Source organism: Lontra canadensis, unplaced genomic scaffold (assembly GCF_010015895.1).
Source record: "Lontra canadensis isolate GAN:19392208 unplaced genomic scaffold, GSC_riverotter_1.0 scaffold46, whole genome shotgun sequence".
NCBI lineage: Eukaryota > Metazoa > Chordata > Mammalia > Carnivora > Mustelidae > Lontra > Lontra canadensis.
The window spans coordinates 8,322,446-8,347,600 of record NW_022631040.1 but is presented as its reverse complement, the minus strand read 5'-3'; the positions used below and the strand labels follow the sequence as shown (position 1 = coordinate 8,347,600).

Below are 25,155 nucleotides of genomic sequence, written 5' to 3'. Positions count from 1 at the left end.
AACATAAACTTCAAATCTAGTACACTTTCCATTATACCTCAGCTGCTATAAATTAATGAGAAATACTATTGTAATCAAGTAAAAAATAATTCTAATGAAAGAAGAAACTTTTGCATTCACAGCACCAATGGTTTTGCTGTACTTGACTAACATCATCTGGGAAAATATTGATGGATATGAATAACCAGTTCCTGCCAGTGCACACTAATGACCTCATTATTGAAGGTGCTTGCATGTTGTGACATCAGAGAAAAGAAAATCTTAATCCCAGAGTCTTCCAAGTTTGTTACTAAAGATCTCTTACTATAGACTCTTCCAACCATACTGACATTCCAAACCTGGTACTAGAAATAAGATCAAAGCAGTATTGTATTCAGCATTCAGTTTTTATGCAAGACTCCCAAGATCTTATCGAAAAGGGGTCCTTAAATGAGTCATACATCCTTTAAAGCCATATTCCCTTAAGTGGCCATATGCTATGTACTCACATATCAGAGACACTGTACTTTAATGACCATAAAGAGAAATGCCACATTTTCTTCTGTCTTTGGACTAGTGCTACTGAACTATTTTGATGCATACTTTTACATACAATATCAGGAGGTTTTTAAACCAGCATTCCACCCCACAATCCTAACATGAACCAAGGTAATAGTTTCTGCTTAAGGTCTTTAAAAATAATATTAATCTAAGTAGAGCAGTACACTATGTAGTATACTTAGACTATTTCCTACCTAAGAAAATATAGCTGTTTTATGGCTTTTTATTGTATTTTTTTTAACTTTTAGTTAATCTGTGTACTTTTTAAATTTAAATTCAATTAGCCAACATATAGTACATCATTAGTTTTTGATGTAGTGTTCAATGATTCACTAGTTGCATATCACATCCAGTGCACATCAGATCTCGTACCCTCCTTAATGCCTCACCTCTCTCCTTTCTGCACCCCTCGATTTGTTTCCCAGAGTCAAGAATCTCTCATGGATTTTTCTCCCTCTCTGATTTCTTCCCATTCAGTTTTCTCTCCTGTTCCCTATGTTCCTCTGCGTTATTCCTTATGTTCCACATATGAGTTAAACCATATAACAATTGTCTTTCTTTGTTTGATTGACTTATTTCACTTAGCATGATAACCTCCAGTTCCATCCATGTCAATTTAAATGGTGGGTAGTCCTCCTTTCTGATGGCTGAGTAGTATTCCATTGTATATATGAGCCATTTCTTTATCCATTCATCTGTTGAAGGACATCTGGCTCCTTCTATAGTTTGGCTTTTATGGACATTGCTGCTATGAACATTGGGGTCCATGTGCCCTATTTTCGCTACATCCATATCTTTGGGGTAAATACCCAGTAGTGAAATTGCTGGGTCATAGGACAGCTCTACTTTTAACTTCTTGAGGAACCTCTGTACTATTTTCCAGAGCAGCTGTACCAGCTTGCATTCCCACCAAACATCATTGTAGAAAGGTAATGTGAAGCAGAACTTAGAGCAAAGAAAGGAGAAATTGGGTAAAAGCAGAAAAATAAAACAGTAAGCCTGTCTTTGAAAGGATGATGGTTGAGGAATTGATGAGTTATATTTGTGAGACAGTAAGTGATTGATTTTGGCACCCTTTCAACATTTGTCTACATCATAGAAACACAATGAAGTAGGAAAAAAGAATGAGAACCTTGATAAAAATTCAGATATCATCCTGGGATCCTACTGAGCAAATCCTTAAGGAGAGTATGCTGTATCACTCTACATCAGCAGTGTACATAACAGGATATCTGTCTAACATTCTTTTAGGTAGCATTTAGCAATTTCAAAAATGCCTCAAGTTCTAGGATCAATGTCAGGAAATGCCCTGATTTGCATTAGCATAGACTCCTCTCAAGGATGATGTTGCTTAGAAATGGAAGTTGTTCCATGTTTTGAATACGTTATTTTACTCTTAGTTTCCTTTTATAACTGTTACATTAGAGTTCTGAAGATTAGTTGAATAACTAATAGATAATTAAATATTTAAAACTAGTAGGATAATTAAAATATTTAAAAGAAATTTAAAAGTTTATTTTCCTATAAAGGTAAGTTTCTATGTAATTAATCATAGGATGAGGGGAAGAAAAATAAACTTTTTTTTAAGAAGTAAAAACCAGGGGCGCCTGGGTGGCTCAGTGGGTTAAGCCTCTGCCTTCGGCTCAGGTCGTGATCTCAGGGTCCTGGGATCGAGCCCCACATCGGGCTCTCTGCTCAGCAGGAAGCCTGCTTCCTCCTCTCTCTCTGCCTGCCTCTCTGCCTACTTGTGATTTCAGTCTGTCAAATAAATAAATAAAATCTTAAAAAAAAAAAAAAAAGAAGAAGTTAAAAACCAATGCCACCATAAAGAAGTTTCCATAAGCATTCCATTTCCCCTTCTAGACACAGCTGAAGATGAAGTTTATCTTCTGTTTTTTTTCCCCTTAGAAACCCTTTTATATCAGGCACAATTACAGTATCCTGCATTTATTGTTAACAGCCTTTCAAGACCTACAAGGTGATGTTGAATATTACACACTTTTTTGGAGTTCTGCTACCTCAGATGAATCTCTCAAAATCCTCCCAGACGTAAACTCTCATGTCATCAGCCACTTAAATCCAAACACAGAGTATCGAATTTTTATCTCTGTCTTCAATGGAGTCCACAGCATCACCGGAGAAGTACTGCGTGCAACCACTTTCGATGGGGGTGAGTCCAGATTTCAAGGGACACTTGGCTTCAGAGATGCAAATGAAATTGATTGATTCTTGCTGAGGTTGAGATCAGTCTTCCCTCCATTATAAAATTTCCGGTGTTGGAGGGAAGGGGGTTGGGGCTAAAATGCTTAAGTGCTCACTGTCATCAAGTGGCAGATCAATACACAGTCCCTTAGAGACAGCAGCACAAGGCTCTAATAATGGGATATTAGCCCAGTTTGTTCCTGTTCTTTTCGGTGTATGCTGAGTTTGGAGCTGAGTTCACATCAATAAATGGTGACATTTAGAAACTTCTTTTTTTAAGATTTGCTCTCAGAAGCAGTATGCTTTTCAAAACACAGCCAGGCACCGTGAGGGCTCTCCCTGAGTCACCAGAAATGGTAGGTGGAAGTTCAGCCACTGAGAAAAATTGCCTATGACTCATTTCTAAGCCAGTTAGCAAGGGGGAGGAAGCAAGGGAAGCAACTTGTGAATCTGAAATGTGTTTGGAATGGTCTTTCTAATCTTTTTGGCTTTATAAAGTCTCATTATAAACATTATAATATCATTACCTCCCAAGCAAGTGTTCCAGGTCATTAGCAGAGCACTTTAAGTGTGGAACCCATTTCCCTTTGTGGTGCCAAAGGTCAACACCTTTTGTTTATAAAATAGAATGGATCACAAGGACAATTTTTCAGCTAGTTAAGATGGGTTCTTATGATAAAAATAGGTCTTTGCATAGTTATTTCTGACATGCTTGAATAATTGTGTAATTTAACGCCAAGCAAGATTTTTTTCCTAATGTTAGATTTCATCATTACCTATGGTAATCAACATTCAAAATCATTTACATAATGACAATATTGCATTATTGCTTCATATTGCTTGAGTTACAAGCTAGTAACATCAAATGATTTTTTACGTTCCACCAGCCTCAGCCTCAATGTATTTGAGTTTTATTTTTTGCTTAAGGAGCGAATTTTCTTTTTTCCTTTTTTTTCCCCTGTGAGGTATGGGGTGAAGGGATGGGGAAAGAAACAAATAATGGATATGTGTTAGTGCTGCAGATGGGTGAATAATTTATCATCATATCCCACTGGTCACATAGTATTGAAGATTAGCACTATGCTGGTGGTATAAAGCATTTTACCACCAATTCTTATGGTTTCTAACTGAGAGTATAATAAGCCAATTTACAGAAGACTACAGACTGTGATAACTTCATCAGAGAAAAGCAGATAAGCAACAAACCCTTTGCTAAACCTAAATACTAATCTGCATTGAGTTTAACAAGTGCTTTTTCAGAGACAGCTGGAGTTTATTCAGTTTCTTCCTTTAATTCTAGAGCCTCAGGGCATGCTTCCTCCAGAGGTTGTCATCATCAACAGTACAGCTGTACGTGTCATCTGGACATCTCCTTCAAACCCAAATGGTGTTGTCACTGAATATTCCGTCTATGTAAATAATAAGCTCTACAAGACTGGAATGAATGTGCCTGGGTCTTTCATTCTGAGAGACCTGTCTCCCTTCACTGTCTATGACATTCAGGTTAGAACACTGTTTTTTGATGGTTAAGTTTATAGGTATGTTAAATAAAACATGCTAGGCTATGTCTCTCGGTGGACACCTTCAGTCTTGGTTACAGATTATTTATTTACCGGGGGAGGGGAAAAAAAAGAGATAAACTGATTAGGATTAAATCTATTTGCTGCGGGCAAACACATGAGTCTCTGGAGAGAAGATAATGGTAATATGGAAAACAATGGTGATGATATTCTCATCGGCAGGCAAAATGAGGCAAGTCATATATTGGCAGGAAATCTTGCCAGGCAGTTTGCTTTTGTCCTGCCTGGTTCTTTTACTGCTATCAAAAACAGAATCAGCCTGTGAATGTGGAGACTTTTTTTTTTTATCCCTACATCCGCTGTTTACTAATTTAATATCCTCAAGGAAGTTACATAACCTGTTTGGTGTCAGTTATCTTTTTTGTAAGGACAATGGACTCCACAACTTAAAACATTCCATCCAGGGGCGCCTGGGTAGCTCAGTGGGTTAAAACCTCTGCCTTCGGCTCAGGTCATGATCCCAGGGTCCTGGGATCGAGTCCCACATCGGGCTCTCTGCTCAGCAGGGAGCCTGCTCCCCCCTCTCTCTCTGCCTGCCTCTCTAGAGGCCTACTTGTGATCTCTCTCTCTGTGCAAAAAAAAAAAAAAAAAAATCTTTAAAAAACAAAACAAAACATTCTATCCACCTCTGGCATTCTGTGATTCTGAAGGCAACAAGAAATGTGACTATATGGCAGACAAGAATATATTAAAGGGTTTTGCCACATGTGTGGCAACCCTCCCCTGTGTGAAAAGAGTTTATTAAACATTTTTGCCCTTGAACCTTCTTTGAGACTCTGATGAACCCTTGAACCCTGCCCTGGAAAAACATGTATGTATTTATGTGACAGAAGTCGGCTTCCACTTTCAGAATGCATTGACCATGTGAGGCCCAACTCACAGATCTCTTGGAGATCTACTGACCTTCAAAATAGAAAAAAAATATAGAGACAACAAAGGCATTTATAACAAGGAACTTGTCCCCAAGGCGTTGAAAATCTTATTACCGTGCTAGGATGTAAAAGATAACAAGGCCAAGTGTGGAAATTAATGATAAAAACAGAATGTTTCAGAAACTCAAAGTTCATAGAGGAGGGTGGCAATTTGGTAAGTTTTTAAAGAAACTGTGCTGATTCTAATGAAAGAGCTTTGTAAATAATTTTCAAAAGACATTAGGCATAGAAATTTTGATGGTCAGAGAAACTTTTCACTGGCTTTGTCCATTAAGTGCTACCTCCTTCATTTTACTGTACCCTACTTTCCTGCACACTTGAAGGTGAAACCCACACAATCATCTGGCTACAACCAATGCTTTAGCCTCTCCTACTGCTAGGCCTACCTTCTTCAGGAAGCAAAAAGATATTTGATAAAAGAAGAAAGATATGTTGATTATTTTTCATTACACTCTGATTTCTATGACCTGACCTGAGGCATCTTAGCATGGAACATGCAGACAGATGCTCATGTCCATAGCTTTTCGAGTGAGTCCATATGTGCCCATACATCATAGGTAAAATTATAAAAGAAAAATCATGCTCAAAATTAAAATCATACTAAAAAAATCATACTCAAATTATAAATAAAAATCATACTCAAAATAATCTTTATGAACAAGGTTAGTTTAGGAAGGTGATAGAGGGTTTGCTGGATTATTCTCTTTGGAGCCCTCCTGGAGAAAGACATTGAGTCCTCAAAAGGCAACTTAGTCATTTGTTTTACCAGGACTCAAAACACAATATAAGGTGAGATCACTGGGTGCTGTGCCCATACGTCTTGATCCAATTTTCTGACCGTACAGCAAGAGTTGATGTGTCACTGCTTCAGGCATGTTCGTTCTACTGTGATAGGCTTTGCTCAGACCTACTGACTTGAGTCGCTAGTGACCTGACGAGAGTGCATTTTGATCAGATTTAGTACATGGAAGAAGATAAGGAGACAATAGACCAAATTAGAATCTAATACTTAAATTGTGTTATTAGGAACTAAGATATTCTTATCCTTGATAACTATATTTTTGTGAAGCTCTTCACATTCCAGGAATACTGCTTGAAGTAGTTGTTACATCACTGGAAATTTAAATACCAAATACCAGAGATTTTCATTTACGATGTCAAAGATGATTTGGCCCCATTTAAAATATGCATCTAATTGATATGCCTAATACTTTAGAATTAAGGTTCTGTATGTTAACCTCTGTAAAATAGCCAGTGATGAGAAAGCAGACACATAGATGCCAGTGAGAATATCTACTTTTTTGAATAAACTCCTTTATGTATCCCTTTTTAAATGGAATAATATTTTCAATTTTTGATTCAATTTTATTTTTAATATGAATCTGTAAACCTTTATATTTATGTTTCATTCACATTATGCAATGTAGCTATTGCAGCAGAAAGCTGCTCCAGAGATGGAGACATGGGACATTACTTTAGTAAGGATGAGAAAAATATTGACAAATTTCTCCACACTCAAAATAAAAGCTTTCTGGAGAACCATTTGAATATAGCTAAGTAGTTTGGAACTTAGAGCTATTTAGATGATAAGACAACAAGGTAAATAAAATCCAGATCAGATATCTCATATCTTACCAGTTTGATCTTATTCCCTGATTTCCCTAACCCCCAATTCACGAACTGATGAAATGGACTTGTGAGGACTCAGTAAAATTTGTGCCAGTACCCATTATAATTTTGAGCACATATTATTTACATAATAAATTCAGTTTAATTGATTTCGAGTTACCTCATTATGCACCATATATGTCAAATATTTCCCAATGTACATGAAGTTCTGTTGTCATTAATTCAAGTATATTTTAGGTTTCTTTGCCTTTAAATTATTTGGGGTTTCATGGGACATACTCAGAGTGGTGGACCTCGATAGTGTCCAAATATCTACTAAATATTACTTCAAAAGACTCTATTGCATAAATAAGGATCACAACTTAAACAGCATCGTAAAAATATACCTCAGCTCCTCTTTAGGTGTAAAGTGCCGTATGAATGAAATGATGTAACTACTACATACAGTAATAATTGCATTTGTCTTTTCTCATTGCCAGTGGATATTCAGAGAACTGCTTCACTCATTCTCTGCACTAACATCTAAGCTCAGCCTTAGCGTTTAAGATTCCTCTGCATCCAGCTTTCCTCCTCCATTTATGCATTAGATGCTGAAAGTAAATCAGTGTTGGAAAAAGTACAGATTCTCTTTGGCTTACCCTTTCATTGGGAACAGAATGATGTGACTCTATGGATGTCCCACCAGCAATGTTCTGTATATTTATTCATCTCTCCCCCTCGTGGCTGCACGTGTTCCTTTTGTGTTACTAATGCTTGATGAGCCCCATTTCTAACCTTCATTTACTCCACCCTCCTCTGTTTTTATTCAGGTTAGGTGGCAGAATTAAAGGGTTAAATGATGATTTTCTGCTGTGATTAAGGTAAAAATACAATTGCAGCTGCAACCAATGGATATAAGAGAGCTCAGCCACACTGAAAGGCTTCTCTAGGTTTCATTTTTCTTCCATCCCACATTAGCATTTAGGCCATTCGTTGTAAAGTGTCAAGACTTCCGGGAGATATCATCATTACACAACCTGGTTATAGATCTAGAGAGCCGTGTGCAGTGATAACCTATTCTGCTTGCAAACTGTCACCTAAACATCTTCCATTCCTCAACTGTGCTCCAGATAGATTACTATGTCTGTCTCTTTCTTAATGGTTGGAACCAGAGGCTAAACATCACCATTTTCATCACTAAATCAGTTGTCTTAGGCTCCTTTCTATATTCTATGCTGATTTGGTCCCAGTGGAGTCAATTACCATCAAAAATTAATATTAATAGAACTCCAAGAAGTTGTAGAGAACTACAGGAGAGTCCTGTGAAATGAGGGTGTGTGGATTCAACCCATTGGCAGTCTATGCTTTGAAAATAATTGGATGTGTTCTTTTGTAAACTAATGTCTACAGGTTGAAGTCTGTACCAAATACGCCTGTATGAAGAGTAATAGAACCCAAATCACCACTGTGGAAGATACCCCAAGTGATATACCAATGCCCACAATTCATGGCATCACTTCAAGGTAAAATTTTTTGCCAGTTAATCTAAAGAGCTGATCATAAGCAATGAAAATTAAAAACCAAAGATTTCATCCCAGCAATGACAATCTCATTTAAAAAGTTGCTATAAAAATCTGTATAAATCAAGAGGTACCTGGATGGCTCAGTCAGTAAGGCATCAGATTCTTGATTTTGGCTCAGGTCATGGTTTTAGGGTTGTGAAATCAAGCCCCATGTCGGGCTTTGCACTGGGTGTAGATCCTACGTAACATTCTCTTTCTCTCCCTTTATCCTTCTCTCCCACCCCAAAAATCTGTAAATCAGAATTTTTGTATTATTAGTTATTGATCTTCTCTGGCCACATCATCTGCTATTTAAGTTTTAATGTCCCTGATTTTCCAGAATTACTTCCCTTTATTTAGTAACCTGTGAACAAATGCTTAAAAGCACAAAATATTTTCTATATTTAAATGTGTCCTTAGTGCTCGCTTTGGCAGCACCTACACTAAATGTGTCCTTAAGTGAATCCTTTGGTAATGCAAAGAATATAATTTTAATTAGGTTAACTAACTTCTAAGTTCATCTCTTTGAAAAAAATAGATGTACATATATCAGATTGCCCTAAACCTAGAAACATCTATAAAATAAACAGGTGAGATAATCTTTCTATAACCATTACCAATATCATCAGACTCTTGGTAGGATCTCCATTTGTTGCTGAGAAATAGCCATAGTTTGAAAATGAGTCTCGTTTCAATTCAAGTTATAATAATAGTAACACAAACATTTAACATGAAGTTCCCCAAGGCAAAAGTGAGATGACAATTGTTCTTCTCGCCACATCAATCTGAGGCTAGAGAAAGAAATCTGAGTACTCCCACATCATTCTTCTCACCCATCCAAATACATCACCCTTCACCATTACACATACACCCACACCTCCCACATATCCATGCGGACCAAAATAATTAATCTGTTATAAGAGATTTCAATTCCGAAGGATTCCTCTGCAACATATTGAAGTTTCTACATCTTTTTAAAAATCAGTTTAAAAATATCTCTATTAGAACTAAAGATTAAAATAATTATAAAACCCCAAGTAATAGGATGCTTGGCTGTTCAGGGCAAAGATCATGTCTTGTCTCCTTGAATACATCTTTTATCCAACACTCTGTAGATACTCATTTCAGATGTGCTAACTAATTGATAATCCCATCAGATTTTACCCATCTATCCACAGAATCGCCTACTCTACAGAGGCAAAATAATCAAATGAAAAACTATCAGCAGATACATTTGTGGCTATAATAATATAAGAAGAAAAAGTAATACAAAAAATGTATAAGGCATGGTTTTAAATTTTCAAAGTTTCAGTCCACTGACTGGAGACACGGCCCTAAACAAATGTTTACAGACTAATGTGAAAAACACCATAATATATGTTTATAATATGCAGGAAAAACATAAAGAGAAAAACACCAAACTCTACCCAGGATTACCAGTGAAGGCATCATGAAAGATGCAACATTTGAGTCCAGTCAAAGAACTCAAGGAAGAATTATAGTTAGGTGGGTAAATGTTGTCAAATTTCTTGTCTGTTAACATCCTCATGACTCAAGCCCAGGTGAATGGCATAAAGAATATGTCTTAAATTACATATTCAGGTACATATACAGGTAAAAATCTGTAAACTTTATTAGAAATTAAAAAATGCTCGTCTGTGTCTGTGTTTCCAGAATACCTTTTTCCTTTAAAAAGATTCCTTCAGGGCACCTGGGTGGCTCAGTTGGTTAAGCATCTGCCTTTGGCTCAGGTCGTGATCCCAGAGTCCTGGAAACGAGTCCTGCAAGCCTGCTTCTTCCTCTGCCTCTCTCTCTCTCTCTCTGTTACGAATAAATGAATAAAATATCTTTAAAAGAAAGATTCCTACAGATACTAGCAGAGGAAAAGTATTTTTTTAGTTGTGGTTCAAATTTACTCTCAAATATACTAAGCTGATGGCAAAAACATTAAAAAGGGGGTTTTACAACAAGAGTAAGGAAAACAACAGAGCAGACAACAGAAGAGAAATTTTAACACAGTTTTGGAAGAACTATTTGGCAAGGAGAAACAAATAACTTAGTGCAGTGGAGAACGTTTACAACCAAAGTGTTGGTTGTAGGAGATAATGATGGAAAACAAACTAATTTGCCCTGCAGAGAACCTCAGTGTCTAAGCACTTACAAACTTTAAAGATAGTAAAGACGAGGAAGATGGGTTAAGGTTCAAAGCTGGAATCATAGGATTAGTAAAAGTCTGAAAAAAACTGGTTGGAACCTATAATTAGTCAGTATTCTCCTGAGAAACAGAACCCAAAACTAAAGACTGAGGAAAGCTGGTGGTATAGTCTCTCAAAGGTTTGAGGATCAGGTTAACAAATGGTGTAGGTTCCAGCCCAAAGCTGAGAACAGGAGAAGACTGATGTTTTAGCTCAAGTAGTCAGGTAAAGAAAGGGAATTTCCCCTTCTTCAACTTTTCTGTTCTATTTGGATTCTCAGCTAATTGGGTAATGCCCACCTACAAGGGCTAGGCAATCTGCTTAACCAAGTCCACCATTTCACATGCTAATCTCCTAGGAAACAACCTCACAGATGTAACCAGAAGTAATACTTAGTAATACTTCTAGTAATACTTCTAGTAATACTAAGTAATACTTAGCCAATACTGAGCACCATGTGGCTCAGTCAAGTTGATGCATAAAATTAATCATCAAAAAATTCAAGGTTCCTCACCTCCATATTATGCATGCATATGTCTACTTCTGGCATATTCCACTCCCAGGAGATCAGAAGTGTATTCTCAGGAGAAACAAACAGGTTCATAGGAATTAAGGCTACCTAGGATCAATGGAAAACTGGGATGAAAGGCAAAGCTAAAACTCATGATCAAGTGCAAGACTACAGTTGGACTGATGAAAGCCTTTGTTACATTCCCTGGCATTGATCTCAAAAAACATTGGGAGAAGATTGTTGAAATCTCCAAATATAATTGTGGCTTATCTATTTCTTTTTTAGAACTATCCGTTTTTTGCCCCAGGTATTTTCATGCTGTATTATTAGGTACATACATGTTCAGGATTGCTATGTCTTGGTAAATTGATTCTTTCATCATGGTGTAATATCCTTTTTCTTTCTTGATAATTTTCTCATTATCAACCATAATTTGTCTGATATTCAGATAACCACTTCAGCTTTCTTTTGATTTGTGTAATTTTGAGTGATTTTGGATTGTTTCCTAGACGTTTTAAATATTAGGTTGTGACAATTTGAGTCCTGTTAAAAATTCGAGGGATGAAATTTTAGTTTGCTTCATTTAGCAGGTAATCATTTGGTTAACTTCAGATTGCAAATTCTGTCTTGCTTTGTATGCCCAGTGGTTCCAATGTCAGTGCATTTTTCAAAAGTTTTGCTATGCTGCTTCATGTCTGCTCCATGCGTGCACTTTTCAGTGGCTAATCTGGTATTTGTTTGAGGGATTATGTAATGGTTCAGGTCTCAAAGTCTTTGCTGTGATGCTCAGATTTCGTATAGGAAGCAACCATGCATGTATAGTTTGGAGTTGAGTCGGGACTTGTGTTGGTGCATACACAGAATTAGAAGATCACCTTGCTTTCTCTTCTGTGAGATTTCTCCCACAATGTCTAGGTTTTCCTGATTTTCCTTGTACTTCCTCTGTGGGATTGGTTAAAAACACATGGTGTCTTTTGGAATTTTGGCTTTCCAAGTTACCTTACATTTTATGCAAATGAGACTGTTTTGGGTGTGATAAGATGAGAGAAAATAGAAGGAAAAAGAGTGTTACCCTCCCCCACACCATTTTTTTTTTTTTTTTTTTTTTTTTTTTTTTTTTTTGACCACAGGAGCTTCTTGTCCTGGTTTCTCTGGTCAGAAAGAGATTTTTTCTTGGGATTTTAGATTATCATTTGACCAGGACTGCTATAGTGCAGCTCCTTGACTGGAGTCATCCTCAGAGCAGAGTCCAGAGGAGAAAAGAAAAAAGCAAAACAGGGATTTCTCTCACACTCTCTCGGTTATAAGGTCTTTTTGTACTCTGGCCAGAAAGAGGGTTTCTCACATAGATTTTTCTTTCCCAGTTCACAGTTCTACACGGGGGCTGCTCTTGGGTTAAACTGGGGAAATAAAAGAGAAGAAACTATGACAAATTCAATATTTCATCTTTTTTTCCCCAAGTTTTTGCTCCCCTCCCGATCTGTCTCTATTGTTAACTTTTCAGAATCCTCAGGTGGTTGTTTCCTATTTTGCACACTTTTTAGTGTTGATCAGTCAGAGGGAGAGGTGGTAACAGGTCTACTCCATATTGGCCAGCCACAGAAAGTCCCTCTCAACCACATACATATTTTTTTAATTCTAATCCCTTTGGCAAACTTATTTCCTTTTTTTTTTTAAGATTTTATTTATTTATTTGACAGAGATCACAAGTAGGCAGAGAGGCAGGCAGAGAGAGAGGGGGAAGCAGGCTCCCTGCTGAGCAGAGAGCCCAATGTGGGGCTGGATCCCAGGACCCTGGGATCATGACTGGAGCTGAAGGCAGAGGCTTTAACCCACTGAGCCACCCAGGCACTCCCTTATTTCCTTTTTTTAAAAAAAGGTTTGCTTATTTATTTTTAGGGGAGGAGCCAGGGACAGAGGGAGAGAGAATCTCAGCAGACTCACCACTGAGCAGAAGCTCAGTCTCCAGAACCCTGAGATCGTGACCTGAGCTGCAACTAAGAGTCAGCCATCCAGCCATTCCAACTTTATTTCCTTTTTGTTGTTTTTCTCTTTCTTTCTACCTTCCTTGCTTCCATTTTTTTTTTAAGAAAAAGCTTGATAGAAATCATTCACAACCAAATATTGGCAAGGAAAATCTTTCCTTTCTAAAAATGATTCATCATAGAAGAGCAACAGTTTCCAAAGGCAAGACTCTAATGAGCAGCCATAGACTGCCAAGCCATTAATCAAAATTATACCAACACCAAAGCAGTTAGCCTCCTATGTGCATGTTATTATTTGTGTAATTTTATTATACTTCTGGCAAGGTATACTTGTTAGTTATGTTTTTATTTTGGTTCAAAAAAATCTCTTTTGTATTAGCAATGGGCAAAATCAAATGAGAAGTTTTCCAGAAAAATGTCAGGAGACTGAGTTAAATTCTATAGCACTTAGAACAACTTGGTTTCTAATAAGACGCATATTTCTTGGATTCTTTGTTTATTTTTGGTAGGGCACAATTGTCAGTAACATTTAAGTTTCATATATTTTAATAACATATACAGATAGTATATCAGCCTGTTTGATTATATCCATGGAGTGCATCGAGTCATCTTTGGATTTGTCTTAACTTATGCCTTATAATGTCTGTAGCACAAGCACTTATACACGCTTTTCCTATTACATATAAACCAAAGACACTATAGCAAACAATGTCGAAGGATCACATGAGCACTTCTAGTTCTTTACACTGTTCCTCCAGAAATAAACTCTGCTTCTACGTCACATTTTCCATACTTGTCATATTATCATCAGCTGCTTCTATATCCCAAAAGAATACTAACTAGTGATCAATAGCCCAGACATGTCTGGCCATGGCCTACACGTGCCCTGGGTAGTTCATTTATTTGCCTTGGTGGATTTGCTAGAGTGGAATTTAATCAATAGTTAATTCATTAATTCTGGTCCTCGAGAATGTGGAGTCTATGCTGGATGAAGATAGCTGCCTGGCTTCGGTTTGGGCTAAAATATGACAAACAGGGGAGCTGACGGCTTCACTTGGTGCTTGGCTGCCTGGAAAGTTTACTTATTTATTCTCTATACATGGATAAGCTTAAAAAAAAAGTAAAAGAATATAAACAAGAAAGAGATTTTCTTAGTTACTACTAGTATTCCAAAGTGCATGATTTCCATGGATGAGGGTCAAAGGGAAGCAGAGAGAGAACACAGATCATGTCTTTCATTGTTTTTAATTGGAACCATGGCAGTGTTTTCAGCTCCAAATCAGTTCAGGGCTGTTTTATTGATGAGGAGTCTGTGGTAGAATGTCTTTGTACCATTCGCAAATAATTGTTTGAAAATTTGCCTGAAGCTACTGAATGATATAAATTATATTTTTACATACGAACTTTTCAGAAGCCTTTATGATAGCAGCACAGGCTGTGTGTCTTTAAATGAAGGTTAAACCACTATCATCATTTATAAATCCCCTTATATTTTCAAATTACTTAGTTTAAGGTTGAAAATAGCAAAAGAGGTTATAGCTTGTGGAAAAAGATTTTCCTCTTTCAGCTCACCAAATTTGAGGTGAAATTTTGAGGCCTCTTTTTTTTTTTTTTTAAGAGTATGACTTTTTTTTGTATTAATTTTCCCTTTCTGATTTTTTTCAGTGACTGAAGTAAAATTTTATATTTTGTGTGAAAAAGTTAATCTTTTTTAATAGAATGTTGGGCTATAGATGTAATATGTCAAATCAGTCTTCTTCTTCACCCATATTTTAAACTTCCTCTCTCACTAATATGGACAACTGGAGACACATTTTAATTTGACCTGGAACTTTCTGTTAGAGTCTTTTTTTCATTCTTTCTTTCTTCTTTCTTTCTTTCTTTCTTTCTTTCTTTCTTTCTTTCTTTTTTTAAGTAGGCTGTATGTCCAACATGTGTTCAGACTCACAACCCTAACATCAGGAGTGGCATATTCTACTGACTGAGCCAGCCAGGCATCCCTCTGTTAGGGTCTTTAAAGGATCCCTCTTGAAAGGGCTCATTTGAAGTACATTTACTACCATTGTACAGATACACCCCAATATTATAATTCAGCAGTTATTATCTTAATGGCCAGTGATTCTGATAACAGACACATTGTTTGACTAAAAGACCTTACAGAATATCGAGCTTACTCTTAAGTCTCTGCCATCAGTACCCCCGCCACTTCCTCAGCAACCTCTCTTTCCCAAACTCTTTTAACTTCTGCAGAAGCTGCTCAGTCCCTGAGGTAGACCGTGTGGATTTCAGCCAAATCCATCTCCTCCTCATACACTTTGGCCTTTAACGGCTACACTGTCCCCTGCACTCTGAATACCCATTCATTTCTTTTATTGGGTCCATTCCAAATCCATTTATTCATTATGGGTGTCCTGAATAGAAAGGCTCTCCCTCCTAATCAGATCGTTTAAGAATCACAGTTTTGGTCATTCTGATGTCTCAAAGGTCTCTGGCCCTGTTTTCTCCCCACACTCTAGTCTCATGTACAGTTGTCCACTGATTTTTCTGTAGTGCTCTCCACCCATCGCTTCCACTACCTCAAACCTCAGCAGCTCATTCTCACCTAACTCATTATCTTTCCCAACAGCCATTTTCACAAATGCACCACCACCTGCATACTATTACAGACATAGATCTTTGAATTTTTTTAATCTCCTGAGTTGACTAAATAGCAATTTTAGTACGTTTCCTTTTGACACATCATCTTAAATGTGTTCCTCATCTCCATTTCCACCACCACCACCCTGGCTCATGTTTTCATCGTTAAAGATTATGTAACCCGTTTATGTAGCTGTCTTAATTCATTGAGATACAGAGAGGTAAAGTGTTTGCTCTTTGCCCACTACTTGCTGCCTTAAACATAATCCTTTGGTTGTCCTCTCTTCAGGTCTTGAAAGCCTCTCAGAAACCTCTTATGGCTTTTGTATTATTTTTAGTTATGAGTCTCACTTTGGTAATTAAGATTCTTGATCCAGTGTTAAAAAGTCTTTTCTGTCTTCAGCAAAATATTAACCTCATGTCTGGTTCAAAGATTCTACCATGTCACAGGCTCAGCTTGATCACACCTTGCCCATCCCCTTCTCCTTGCTCTTTCTTTCCTGTCCCCTTTAATCTAGTGTGTCAATGTTATTATTTCACTGACAGCACTGAGTGACCATCAAAGGCCTCCATGTGTCAGGTGACACTTTCCTGGACAACCGCGTTTCCCTTGAGAGGTCCTGAGAGGATCTCCACATATCCAAGTTCCCAGACATGAGGGTTGCTCTCCGTAACTGATCTGTTGTGGTGCCAACAGAGTAGGACATCCCAAGGACTCTTCTTGCTGGAGTCTCCTCTTCCTAGAAGGCTGCCATCACGAGCAGTGTACCTTTAAGCTGGCTCAAGACTAGGTGAGTTGCAAGGTTGCAAGGTTGAAGAGAACCTCACTGATCTGAGCTATGTGGTACTCTTCATTTTATCTTTCCACTGCAGCTGCTCTGGATAATACCTAGCCATCAGGATTCTCTTATCTTTCTCTAAAGGAAAGCACGTTTTCTTTGCTTATATAGACTGTTAAGCTCCATGTCAAGCTGTTCCTGAACTCCTTACTATTCTCCTGGGACAACAACAGATTAGATTTAGACATTTCTGTATCTCAGTAAGTACCAACCATGAGAAACAAGTGCTTCCTATTTCTCTGCTTCTGGTTCCTCTAAGTTACGTGTTCGGAATGCCTTCTTCAGCTTCCCGTGTGTTAACAGAATTTAAGGGGTGGATTTGATGTCACTCTTCACTAAGTAAATAATGCCTCTTTTGCTCCTTGCCTCAAAAACCTCCGATGGCTTTCCAACACACTCAAAAACAAATCCAGTTATTTCTGTGTTGTGCAAAATCCTACACCATCAGCAAACCCCCATTCCAGCCTCCCGACACCCACATGATCTCATTTTCCAACATTCTGTCTCTTGCTCAGTCCAGTCCAGTCCTGTTAGATTTACTGACTCTTCAATAAGCCAAGCACATTGCTGTCTCTGTGCCTTCACACCTCGTGCTCCCTCTGCCCAGAAACTCCCCTGGGCTTGCTTCTTCCCTTCTTTGAAATTTCTGCCTGGAAGAACCAGGCCTTCTCAGACCTCCCACCTGACATATGATATAATTATGTGTTTCTTTACTGTCCCTCTTAACCAAGGAAAATTTAAGTTTTGTATAAAAGGAAGATTTCATCTGTCTTGTTCACTGAAGAATATAGAAGAGTGCCCAGCATATAGGAGGCATTTAATAAATATTCACTAAATATTTAGTGAGAGTTTCTAAAACTCTCTTAGAATTCTGTTTATTTTTGGTTATTCTGGGTGATGGGCCAATGTTAAAGAGCAGTTTTATCTTCAGAAATTGGTAGACTCCTGCTGTTCCCTTTAGAGGTGAAATACTTCCCACTTGTAAATGGAGGAACTTATTATCTGTCATCCTGTTTGGGGCTGTAGTTCAAAATCCCATACAGGAGGGAAATCCCATTCAACATTCTTTTGTCCTTGAGTTACTAATGTAGCTCACTGACATTTCTGTCTCTAACCTGTCAGGTCACTAATTCTAATGGGGCTTTATCTTCTGGTAGTGACAACACTGCACAGTTCATACCACTTTGCTATCAAACTCCACATGGTATCTGAGGGACTCCATAAACTTTTTTTCTTTTATTCAGATGTCCCTCCTTTATTGCCAGATGTAGCTTATTCATTTTTCAAGTTGGTCACATTACTCTTCCATACACATGTAGGATGATTCCCACCCTTGACTTTTGCTTATGTTGATTTTCCTGCCATTTCCTTCCCATCCTTATTCCTGAATTCAAGTCCACAGGCATTTGTCCCATGAGATCCTCATTGTTTAATCTAGAAACGGTGATCTTTGCTTATGTGTGTTTTATATTAACTATTACCCAAGGACTCACATTTCGTCTTTTGGTTTTTTAGCTATTACAAGTTATGTTAAATATTCTCGTAGATAATTAAATATGCAATGACTTGATTTGAGAGATGAGAGTTAATATTTTCATCATACAACATTTATTTAATCCTATATTAAAAGTTACCTGATCATTTACGATAGCCGTAATCTGGAAGACCTTAAGTGTTACATAAATAACTGACAAAAATAACCAAGTTAAATAGAGGGGAAAAAAGTCTTTGTAAACATGATCAGGTAATCCAGATCCATAATCTAGACTGATATCTCATAGTATATGAAGATTTTTTTTTCCTTTGGCTCAAACAAGAACATTTTGACAAAATGATAATAAAATATTAGAATAAAATGCTAAAGAGTCCCAGTGGAAACCCTAATTCTTCATAAAAAAGTCTGTCTGACCTGTAACATGTTAATATTCATCTGTATAAGGGTGGGTGATAAAGAAATGATTTTTTCCATACTCCTTTCTATCCTCAATGTTATTTTGTACTTCCCAAATTAAGAATTGAAAGTGGTGATTATTGTGGTGGTGGCCACAGTAGTATATAGTAGTAACAGAAGTAGAATAGTAGATCTACTAACAACGTGATGTAATTAAAAAAAATAATAACTCCAACTAAAATGTCTGAACAGTATCAATGAATCCATGTATCAAAATATGTGTAGATATAATGGTTTTCATCCGAAACTTTATTAAGGTAGCTTAATTTTAGTCCCTAGTGTTCTGGAGTTAAAGTCCAATCATGACTTTATGAACAAATCTACCTAAAAAATCCATTCAAGGACTTACAGTTGGTTGATTTTTCTGCATGAGCATACAGCCTTTACTAATCTATACCAAAAAGCCTCAGTTTGTTTCCCTGATATTTAATGTTCATGCCTATGGTATAAGAATGTTTCTTCTACTTTACTCTTAAACATTAAAGGAATGAAACCATCAATCCAGATAATAGTGGTGCATATTTCTCAGAGATGTCTTTCATTTCAAATCAGCAACCAAAGGTTTTTCCGTGTCATTTTCTTTGGTTCTAATGAGAGGTGTAGTATAGGTGTTAAACTTGTTACTCTTCTTTGATCATTTATCTTCTTGTACCTGATTCAGATCCTCAAAAGCAAAACTGTTCATGTTATCACTAAAAATATAAGTAGTCTCACTCCACACTTATTTTCTGCTAGAAGAAGAAGTTACAATGGTGTGGTATTCTACATGGTGTTTTCTAGACTTTACTAATTCACTGGCTTTTGTAGAAAAGTCAGACCCTTGAATGTCACTTAAATGTAGTCTTTCCTATGGTTGATTATGCAGTGAATACAAAAGAGGTATCTGGAAAATGTGGAATTAATTTTGAAAGTTGGATAAAGACCTTAGAATAATAATGGTGACATACAAGTCACCTATGAAACTGTTCTCTTGTAGGTGACATTAATTTCCTATCTACAGAGTCTTATTAGTGAATGTGTTATGTTTGTACACCCAAGAAAATGAAATAATGATTTTCTTTTTTTTTTTTTTAGCAGTCTATTAAAATGTCAAGGTTTATCTTGACTGCTGCTTTTTAATGTAAATGTTTGGGCTTAATTGAATTCCTAATATGTGATGTCACTTGGAATTCTGATAGGGTCCAGTAATTTTGCCTGTAAAGACACATTTCTTCTTAAAATGAAAGGTATAAGAAAAATACCACTTAACACAATGGCAGAAAAGTGGTCACATAAGTTATTGTAAGATTTTTATTGTAAGAACTTTAAAGTATAGGGACTAAGCTTATGTGTGCTTGCTCTCTTCCAAAGTACCAACTGGAAAGTTTTCTATGTAAAAGTGCCTGATAACTGTTTGTAATTGGTTAATTGTTATAGTTGGAAATTTTAGAATGATAAAAATAGAATTAATCTTGAATGTCAAAGTTCTACCCTTTTTTTTGAAAATAATGAGAATAAAAGTAATTATTATTTTACATTTCCATGTAAAATAGGAAGGCTTCCTTTGCCATGCTAAATAAATTTCAAGAATATGTCATATCCAAATCTCTGCGACTTTATTAAAATTTTTAACTATTCTGCTTATAGAGCTTATTTTAAAAATGCTAAAGATAGTATGGTGAGTCATCTAGGCTGTATCATTCTGGCAAGTAGTCCTAACTGCAAAATTAAAGTTCTATAACATTAACATGAGAGCAAATCATCTTATTCAGAGTTGATTCCTAGTGGACAGCTTAATGTTATGATTTCATTTATTTCAACAAAAGAAATATTAATAGATCATTGAGACTGCAATAAAGTTTTAGCTGAATACTATGCCCTTATTGTATACCAACCTCCCCCCAGAATAGTATACTTATATTTAGAATGAAATTGTTCCTCTACTTTTAAGAATCAGGCATCCCGTAGAATACAATGATGTAAACATATTTGTTATGGGAATTCCCAATTTCTATATTTCTTGCCACAAAACATGTCCAACTATGATATTTAAAGAATTATTAGAGGGGCTCCTGGGTGGCTCAGTAGGTTAAGCTTCTGCCTTCAGTTTGGGTCATGATCTCAGGGGCCTGTGATCCAGCCCCATGTAGGTCTTCCTGCTCACTGAGGAGCTGCTTCTCCCTTTCACTCTCCTCTCCGCCCCCCCGCCTCATGCTCATATGCTCTTTCTCTCTGTCTCAAATAAATAAATAAATAATCTTTTAAAAATTATTATTATCTGTTTATACTAGTCAAATATCAAGATATGTCTAAGTGAAGTATATTTGGAAGGATATTATATTTAGTTTATCATGATATAATTTATAAATAATAAATTTATTGATTTTTTTTTTACCAGTTGGTAAGTTTATCCACTGATAATAAGATTTTGCCAATTTGCACATTTATATTGGCTGCAAGTAAAAAGACACCCAACAACAGAGGCTTAAGTAAATAGTTCCAGAGATTATAAATTGTGGCTGGTATTGGTTCACCTGTACCAAATATCATGGTGCCTCTCTTGGACATTCTGATGAACTTTCTCAAGTGGCTGCAAGTTGATTGCTGAAGTTGGAGACATCATGTTTAGCAGAAAGGGAAAAGGGGCAGTTGATGGCTGTGTCAAGAAAGCTGGAGTTGCCTAGGAACCTTCAGAGACCCCCACTGTGGTTTTCTAGCTACAAATCTATGAACAGCTATGTGTGAGCTGGGAAAGGAAGGCAAAGGAGATGGTGATTTTAAGTATAGATGAGATCTGTAACATGTTCTAATTTCCACCTTATTTACCACTTTTTCATATTACCTGTGTCTTACTTTTCCTTGTCCAACCAAATTTTCCTGTTGGTTTTCCTGATTAACCAAAACAGTGGTACTCTCCTGACTCTGTGGTTTAAAGTGGGAGATCACTGGACTCTTGTCATGTGTTATCCTCCCAAAAGCTTACATGGTTTTCACTGATTCTCTAAACATATTGTATGGTAGTTGTATATATTCTTTTGCTTCAGCTTCTTAATTAAGAAGTTGGTGACAAAATGGACCTTTTGACCAGTCTGGGAGATTAACTGAAAGTACATGAGGCTGAGAGCAGTGATGTTAAATGTTATCTTTTCAGAAGTATTGATTATTCTATCCATTACAGATCCCTTCAAGTTGATTGGATGTCTCCAGGGAAGCCAAATGGTATCATTCTCGGATATGATGTCTTACGTAAAACATGGCTTTCATGCCCTAAAACCCAGAATTTAAGAAAGGACCACAGGGGCAAGCTCTGCAAGGCAGTGAAGTGTCAAAAACCTAAAACCATCTGTGGACATAGGTGCTATTCTCCTGAATCTAAGGTATATCTTTTCATATGAGTCAGTGAAATACGTTTTTCTCACTAAACACTCCTGGTGAAATCACTTGCTTCTTAAAGCATGATATGTCATAATCAATTTTTCCACTAGTCTATCAGGAAGACCCCAAGGAAAAGAAAAATGCTTATAAAAACCCTTCATCCTCATGAACATCTTAGCCTTCTCATTTTTTATCATCTTCACAGGAAATATTAGTTTATTGAAATGGCAAGGAACTCCCGAATTTGTATTTGATTGAATGACTTGAATTTTCCTTGCAACAAATCCATTCAGCTACAACTGGCTGTTAGTTTACACGACACTGATGAGTAAATGTGAGCAGGACCTTCCATGGTTTGGCAGAAATATTTTAAAATTATGGCCATTTGCAGATTAATGTTCATATTAGTTGCAGTTTAGGAATCAGATCAATAACACAGCCAGACAGAGGAGTTTGCAAATGGCTTTTATTGACAAATGATGCAGAGAATCCTTACTTTGAAGGTAGGATTTCACCTAATGAAATAATGTTCCTATTTGTCAACAACAACATCGCACATTTAATGTACTAAAGCTGTTACTAAATTCAAAAGATTCACTGCAAAAAGACACAGTAATTAAGGAAGTGAGTGGTTGAAGCAATATGGATCAAAATACAAATTATTACAGCTGACACTGGCCAAGCAGTGGCTATCATCTAAGAAATGTTTTAAATCTAGCAGTTACTATCTATACTTTTTTTTTTTTTGGTACATAGGCTCCTGAATTGCCATTATGCCTAAGTTTTACATTATTTTAGGCCATTAAATGTACACTATCTGATGAACATACCTCCATAAAATAAAATTAAATTCAGGATTTTTGAAGGGAAAAATTCTGGAATAAATTTGCCCATTAAAAAATGTTCTCTGGGAGAAAGAAAGAAATCTTTGATGCATTAAGCAAAGGCTTATTTTTCTTTTTAAGGATTAAGGACATACACAGGTATTGACAGTTAAAGAGAATAAAGGAAGTCAATTAAAATCTCAAGAGAAAGCAATCGTTTGTAAATTTCTGTTTAGAGTTAACTATGAATATATATTTCTTGGGTGAGAAGTTGGAAAGAGACAGAAAAGAGACTAAGAATTTTTAGGCTAAATCACCACAATATCAGGAGGACTAGAAATACATATGCAAAATTTACCATGTATTCAAACCCCAGTGAACATCAGACCTGGAAGGCTTGTTAAAACATGGATTGCAGGTCCCACCCCCAGAAACTCAAATTTGGTAAATTTTAGGTGGAGTGTGAAAATTTGTATTTCTAACATGTCCCCAGGTGATGCCTTTGCATCTGTTCCAGGAACTGTATTTTGAGAATCACTACACTATAGACTTTCTTTAGGAAAACTATAGAACAAGGAAAAGGCTATTCAGATATTAGGTACACATTTATCAACTCAAGTTATTGAAATTTCCGTTTATGTTTTCTGAGACAGCTAACTTGAAACTTGAATTAGAAATTAAGAAATAATTCTGTTTATGTGGAGACCTCCCAAGAGAAATAATTGCTTGAGCATATCACTTTGGAGACCCACCAATGATCTGAACCAAAGGGCACTAGAAAAAATTCACAAGTTTCATGTGGCTAAAGGAGCCTGAGAATGGCAGTGGAAAGATGGGAGTGAACCAGTTCTAATGCACCAACACTAAATAAACATTCCAGTGAAGATTCCACAAGAAAAATGACACTTTTTTGCTTAAGGCTTAAACATGGGACATAATTTCAAATTTACTTTTCACACAGAGTATGGCATCAAAGAGAAGGATCACCCAGTTTATCTCTGGCATGAGACAAATTCTGAATCCTCACTGCTAATAACTAAATACAGAAAAGGAAATTTATCACAGTTGATTTAGCATGGCTACCTGAGGGGATAAACTTTGAATTTAAGAGCCCTATTTCTTTGTTCTTTGATAATTTTTGAAAAATGAATGAAGTACTACACTAGTGGTGTTTGAAGACTTAGCCCGCGTTCTGCTGCTTTATATTGAGCTTGATTCACGAGTTGGTGCAAGCTAGAAATAGCAATGTGCAAAATGGAAAAAGAGAAACACCTCTAAATAGTGGTTGATTTTGCCTGCCACAGGAAGCTTCTATCTAATTTACGTGACTTATGCCAAGTGTAGGTTCTGAGGCTACATTTCAGCAACTATTTAGCATTTGATTTGTTATATATACAGAATGTCAGTCTCTCAGACCTCAAGTGAGCATGCAAATAATTATTTGATTGTTCAAGCACATAATTTCTTCACAGCTCCTGGAAAAAGACACATCATTAAAAGGGCTTTTCAAAATTAATTTCCATATAAATTTCTTTTTTTAATATGGTGGCCTATGACATATACATATATATATGTATATGTCATATATATGTGTGTGTGTGTACGTGTGTGTGTGTGTGTGTGTATATATATATATATATATAGATGTAAATGTTAGAGTCTGTTGAGATTACCCTGTCTGAAAATTGAGTTTGTAAATAAGTGATCATATAAATTATAAGGAAAAGGCTATTTATTTAAAAAAAAGGAAAGATCGATGAGAGGTTTCCATAAATGTGTTTTCAAATTAAACACTGATTAAAATTAAAACAGAAATATGAAGACAATTTTTCACTTATAATTCTAAATCCTCTTTACATTGGGAGCACTGACATTCAAAAGAGAATTCATATTTATAGAGTGTAATAACAGAGCACAAAACATGCTTGAAGTCTAAAAAAGCTACATTGTATCATAGCATATATAAAATTTAAATGATACTGGGAAAATGCATTTTTCAAACTTTTGAATTTTTATCATTAATATACTACATTTGGTCTCAGGTCAAGGGCGACTAGAGTATAATTGTATCACATGAGATATGACGGTCTAGTACTTTTAATTAAACTGATATTTCTTTAACTCCAATTCCCACCTTCAGGTTTGCTGTAATGGAGTTCTCTACGACCCCCAGCCTGGGCACCAGTGCTGTGAAGAGAAATATATCCCATTCGTTTTGAATTCAACTGCAGTTTGTTGTGGCGGCCGAATACAAGAGGCTCAAACAGATCACCACTGCTGCTCTGGGTATTACACTAGAATTCTACCAGGTGAGGATCATTTCCAAGTGTGCTCAGTGTTGGAGAGCAAGAATTCCTGTCCTCTTCAAGCACCTTCTAGCTGGACTAAAACCAAATTGACAGAGAACTGATTAACAGGAGAAAATCAGATTTAAT

General features: G+C 36.5%; 1 protein-coding gene across 1 annotated transcript in view; it reads left to right on the top strand.

The window, feature by feature from the left end:
* USH2A (usherin) overlaps window positions 1-25,155 on the top strand; it is a 678,599-nt gene that overhangs the window by 469,916 nt on the left and 183,528 nt on the right. The window contains exons 44-48 of the mRNA XM_032872913.1: window positions 2,501-2,710; window positions 4,043-4,245; window positions 8,273-8,385; window positions 21,700-21,898; window positions 24,861-25,029. Of these exons, the coding sequence (XP_032728804.1) occupies window positions 2,501-2,710; window positions 4,043-4,245; window positions 8,273-8,385; window positions 21,700-21,898; window positions 24,861-25,029 (894 nt within the window). The remainder of the gene's footprint in view (window positions 1-2,500; window positions 2,711-4,042; window positions 4,246-8,272; window positions 8,386-21,699; window positions 21,899-24,860; window positions 25,030-25,155) is intronic.